We start from the raw sequence: 4963 nt of genomic DNA, 5'->3' as shown, positions 1-4963 counted from the left end.
TACATTGAAAAGTATTAGTAAGTTCATAGTATGTGAGGATCTTAAAACATCTAAGGTTAAAATATGCATTCAGTATTAGTTGATAGAGATTGATAACATTCATATAATTGTGTTAAAGTTCAAATCTGTCAAAGGGTACGAATTGTGAGAGTAATGTGTAAACGTTATATTGATTACTTTATTTTGTGGTGCCTAAAAGTGTTAATCTGTGATCTACGAAATGCTTTTAATCTATGAGCCGGAGATCGATTGCTCTGGTCTCCACCCATATTCCTGGGGAAATTCGCGGTCTTTTTCTCATTGAACTAAATGTTGACTTGAGAATACAACACCGTATCACTCTCGTGATTATTTCTCCCCTGTTTTCAGGTACTTTATTGATGATAAAAATAGTAATTTAAATGTTATAACTAGCGAACATGTCAAGAGTGTTTAAGGTGTGTTTTAGTAACGTCTTGAGGAAGTTCGAGTTAAGTTTGAAGAGAGTAATATTAGCCCTGCTCGGTTGAAGTGAAGGATAGCATCGTACTGAGAGTAGCTGCCATTTTATGTCGATTGTGAATGAACGTGCGTGTTGTTAATAAGATATTTTGCTGTGTTATTTGTATAATGGGTTTTCTGTTATGTAATGTGTTACTTTTGTGAAATGATTGAACTAAATGTTGACTTGAGAATACAACACCGTATCACTCTCGTGATTATTTCTCCCCAAATCCCAAGATGGCGGTGCAAATTTCCAAGAAGAGAAAGTTTGTCGCTGATGGTATCTTCAAAGCTGAACTGAACGAGTTCCTCACAAGAGAGCTGGCTGAGGATGGCTACTCAGGTGTGGAGGTTCGTGTCACCCCAACTAGAACTGAAATCATCATCTTGGCTACCAGGACACAAAACGTGCTTGGTGAGAAGGGGCGTCGTATACGTGAGCTGACTGCAGTGGTCCAGAAGAGGTTTGGCTTCCCCGAGGGCAGTGTGGAGCTGTATGCTGAGAAGGTTGCCACTCGTGGTCTTTGCGCCATTGCCCAGGCAGAGTCTCTGCGCTACAAGCTTCTCGGGGGTCTCGCTGTCCGCAGGGCCTGCTATGGTGTCCTACGGTTCATCATGGAGAGCGGGTCCAAGGGTTGCGAGGTGGTGGTGTCTGGAATGCTCAGGGGCCAGAGGGCCAAGTCCATGAAGTTCGTGGATGGCCTCATGATCCACAGTGGAGACCCCGTTAACTACTACGTCGACACCGCTGTCCGCCACGTGCTCCTCCGCCAAGGTGTGCTGGGGATTAAGGTGAAAATCATGCTGCCCTGGGATCCCAGCGGTAAGATTGGCCCCAAGAAACCTCTCCCTGACCACGTGAGCATCGTGGAGCCCAAGGACGAGCAGGTCCCCTCAACGCCCATCTCTGAGCAGAAGGGAGCCAAGCCGGAGGCCGCTGTCGTCGCACCTGCCACACCCGTCCCAACAGCATAACCATGAGGGATGGAAGAAGCATACGCCATTGCAAATGAAAATGCTCAGAAAGCCGCTGAAAGAAGTAAGAAGTACTATGACACTAAAGTTAGGAGTTCAGTGCTACAGCCTGGCGAGCGAGTTCTGATTAAAAACCTGACACCAAGAGGAGGACCAGGAAAACTCCGTAACTATTGGGAAGATACAATTCACACAGTGGTGAGACAAATGGGTTCAGACCTGCCGATTTATGAATTGAGACCAGAAAAGGGTAGGGGACGCTCCAGGGTCCTGCACAGAAATCTGCTCATGTCCTGTGACCACTTACCTTTTGAGACACAACCAGAAATGACCAAAGTGGACAAAAGTCAGAAAACGAGGAGACACCAGCCTGCATCACAGACTCTAGATTCTGATGAAGACAGTGGGGATGAATATGACCTTCATCATGATCCGCTACAGGTTCCCACATCTCCTACAGTACCTGAGGAGAGGAATGCTGAACCAGCGAGGGAGTGGGAACACAGGCCCCCAACAGTGAAACGGACAGTTGCAGTGCCAGTCCCTGATACGCTACCAGCACAGCCTCTTGTTGAAAAGCGGCTGGAGGAGACAACAACAGTTAAAGACCTGCCTGCTGAGGAGAGTAACTTGCCTGCTGAAAATTTGCCTGATGATCGTCCACCAAGTGCCTTTCCTTCATATACTGATGCTTCTGAACCTGAGGAACCAGCCTACCAGCTGCCACAAAGAGAGAGACACCCTCCAAGACGTATCACCTATGATCAGCTTGGTATCCCTTCCTGCTACAGTATACAGCCACAGTTGTTCCCTGTCTACTCTGCACCAGGACTGGTTCCATGGCTGCCATCACTACAGCAATGTTACTTTCAACCACCTTACATGTATGGGCTTCAGCAAACATAAGGCTACAGAGTTGACATGTTTGACCATGGACTACTGTCAGATTTCACAGACTGTCAAAAGAGACAATTTACAGACTATGCATATAGATCATTAAAATTGATGGACTGTTGATCAATAGTATGAGAAAATACTGCTTATGTTATATAGCTGGTCAACAGATATGGACTGTGAATATAACTTGTTAGTTATATTTGAACTGTGACCCGTGACTTCTGCTCAAGTACTACCTTACAGAAGAGGATTTTCTAGGTCCAGTGCATACGAACTGTTGAAGAAGACAATGTTGGTAATGTTGGGACAACATTTATTTTGTCGGGGAGAGTGTGACAGGTTAAAGGACATATTCATAGCCTGTTATACATTGAAAAGTATTAGTAAGTTCATAGTATGTGAGGATCTTAAAACATCTAAGGTTAAAATATGCATTCAGTATTAGTTGATAGAGATTGATAACATTCATATAATTGTGTTAAAGTTCAAATCTGTCAAAGGGTACGAATTGTGAGAGTAATGTGTAAACGTTATATTGATTACTTTATTTTGTGGTGCCTAAAAGTGTTAATCTGTGATCTACGAAATGCTTTTAATCTATGAGCCGGAGATCGATTGCTCTGGTCTCCACCCATATTCCTGGGGAAATTCGCGGTCTTTTTCTCATTGAACTAAATGTTGACTTGAGAATACAACACCGTATCACTCTCGTGATTATTTCTCCCCTGTTTTCAGGTACTTTATTGATGATAAAAATAGTAATTTAAATGTTATAACTAGCGAACATGTCAAGAGTGTTTAAGGTGTGTTTTAGTAACGTCTTGAGGAAGTTCGAGTTAAGTTTGAAGAGAGTAATATTAGCCCTGCTCGGTTGAAGTGAAGGATAGCATCGTACTGAGAGTAGCTGCCATTTTATGTCGATTGTGAATGAACGTGCGTGTTGTTAATAAGATATTTTGCTGTGTTATTTGTATAATGGGTTTTCTGTTATGTAATGTGTTACTTTTGTGAAATGATTGAACTAAATGTTGACTTGAGAATACAACACCGTATCACTCTCGTGATTATTTCTCCCCAAATCCCAAGATGGCGGTGCAAATTTCCAAGAAGAGAAAGTTTGTCGCTGATGGTATCTTCAAAGCTGAACTGAACGAGTTCCTCACAAGAGAGCTGGCTGAGGATGGCTACTCAGGTGTGGAGGTTCGTGTCACCCCAACTAGAACTGAAATCATCATCTTGGCTACCAGGACACAAAACGTGCTTGGTGAGAAGGGGCGTCGTATACGTGAGCTGACTGCAGTGGTCCAGAAGAGGTTTGGCTTCCCCGAGGGCAGTGTGGAGCTGTATGCTGAGAAGGTTGCCACTCGTGGTCTTTGCGCCATTGCCCAGGCAGAGTCTCTGCGCTACAAGCTTCTCGGGGGTCTCGCTGTCCGCAGGGCCTGCTATGGTGTCCTACGGTTCATCATGGAGAGCGGGTCCAAGGGTTGCGAGGTGGTGGTGTCTGGAATGCTCAGGGGCCAGAGGGCCAAGTCCATGAAGTTCGTGGATGGCCTCATGATCCACAGTGGAGACCCCGTTAACTACTACGTCGACACCGCTGTCCGCCACGTGCTCCTCCGCCAAGGTGTGCTGGGGATTAAGGTGAAAATCATGCTGCCCTGGGATCCCAGCGGTAAGATTGGCCCCAAGAAACCTCTCCCTGACCACGTGAGCATCGTGGAGCCCAGGGACGAGCAGGTCCCCTCAACGCCCATCTCTGAGCAGAAGGGAGCCAAGCCGGAGGCCGCTGTCGTCGCACCTGCCACACCCGTCCCAACAGCATAACCATGAGGGATGGAAGAAGCATACGCCATTGCAAATGAAAATGCTCAGAAAGCCGCTGAAAGAAGTAAGAAGTACTATGACACTAAAGTTAGGAGTTCAGTGCTACAGCCTGGCGAGCGAGTTCTGATTAAAAACCTGACACCAAGAGGAGGACCAGGAAAACTCCGTAACTATTGGGAAGATACAATTCACACAGTGGTGAGACAAATGGGTTCAGACCTGCCGATTTATGAATTGAGACCAGAAAAGGGTAGGGGACGCTCCAGGGTCCTGCACAGAAATCTGCTCATGTCCTGTGACCACTTACCTTTTGAGACACAACCAGAAATGACCAAAGTGGACAAAAGTCAGAAAACGAGGAGACACCAGCCTGCATCACAGACTCTAGATTCTGATGAAGACAGTGGGGATGAATATGACCTTCATCATGATCCGCTACAGGTTCCCACATCTCCTACAGTACCTGAGGAGAGGAATGCTGAACCAGCGAGGGAGTGGGAACACAGGCCCCCAACAGTGAAACGGACAGTTGCAGTGCCAGTCCCTGATACGCTACCAGCACAGCCTCTTGTTGAAAAGCGGCTGGAGGAGACAACAACAGTTAAAGACCTGCCTGCTGAGGAGAGTAACTTGCCTGCTGAAAATTTGCCTGATGATCGTCCACCAAGTGCCTTTCCTTCATATACTGATGCTTCTGAACCTGAGGAACCAGCCTACCAGCTGCCACAAAGAGAGAGACACCCTCCAAGACGTATCACCTATGATCAGCTTGGTATCCCTTCCT

The 4963-nt window shown here is 46.2% G+C and overlaps 2 protein-coding genes across 2 annotated transcripts; both read left to right on the top strand.

The window, feature by feature from the left end:
* Nucleotides 1-712: 712 nt before the first annotated feature.
* LOC115111317 (small ribosomal subunit protein uS3-like) lies at nucleotides 713-1485 on the top strand. The gene has a single exon (XM_065013941.1). It carries the CDS (start codon nucleotides 721-723, stop codon nucleotides 1456-1458), a length of 738 nt encoding a protein of 245 aa, XP_064870013.1. The 5' UTR covers nucleotides 713-720; the 3' UTR covers nucleotides 1459-1485.
* A 1945-nt stretch (nucleotides 1486-3430) lies between these two features.
* On the top strand, nucleotides 3431-4201 carry LOC135565999 (small ribosomal subunit protein uS3-like). Its single transcript, XM_065013942.1, has one exon. The coding sequence runs from the start codon at nucleotides 3442-3444 to the stop codon at nucleotides 4177-4179; it is 738 nt and encodes a 245-aa protein (XP_064870014.1). The 5' UTR covers nucleotides 3431-3441; the 3' UTR covers nucleotides 4180-4201.
* The last annotated feature ends 762 nt before the right edge of the window (nucleotides 4202-4963 follow it).

Source organism: Oncorhynchus nerka, unplaced genomic scaffold (genome assembly GCF_034236695.1).
Source record: "Oncorhynchus nerka isolate Pitt River unplaced genomic scaffold, Oner_Uvic_2.0 unplaced_scaffold_8387, whole genome shotgun sequence".
In the NCBI taxonomy this organism is placed as follows: Eukaryota; Metazoa; Chordata; class Actinopteri; order Salmoniformes; family Salmonidae; genus Oncorhynchus; species Oncorhynchus nerka.
The sequence above is the reverse complement of the archived record's forward strand: the minus strand, read 5'-3'. Positions and strand labels throughout refer to the sequence as shown.

Excerpts from the sequence above, each read along its gene's own strand:
- LOC115111317 (XM_065013941.1), top strand. The coding sequence starts at position 721 with ATGGCGGTGCAAATTTCCAAGAAGAGAAAGTTTGTCGCTGATGGTATC.
- LOC135565999 (XM_065013942.1), top strand. The coding sequence starts at position 3,442 with ATGGCGGTGCAAATTTCCAAGAAGAGAAAGTTTGTCGCTGATGGTATC.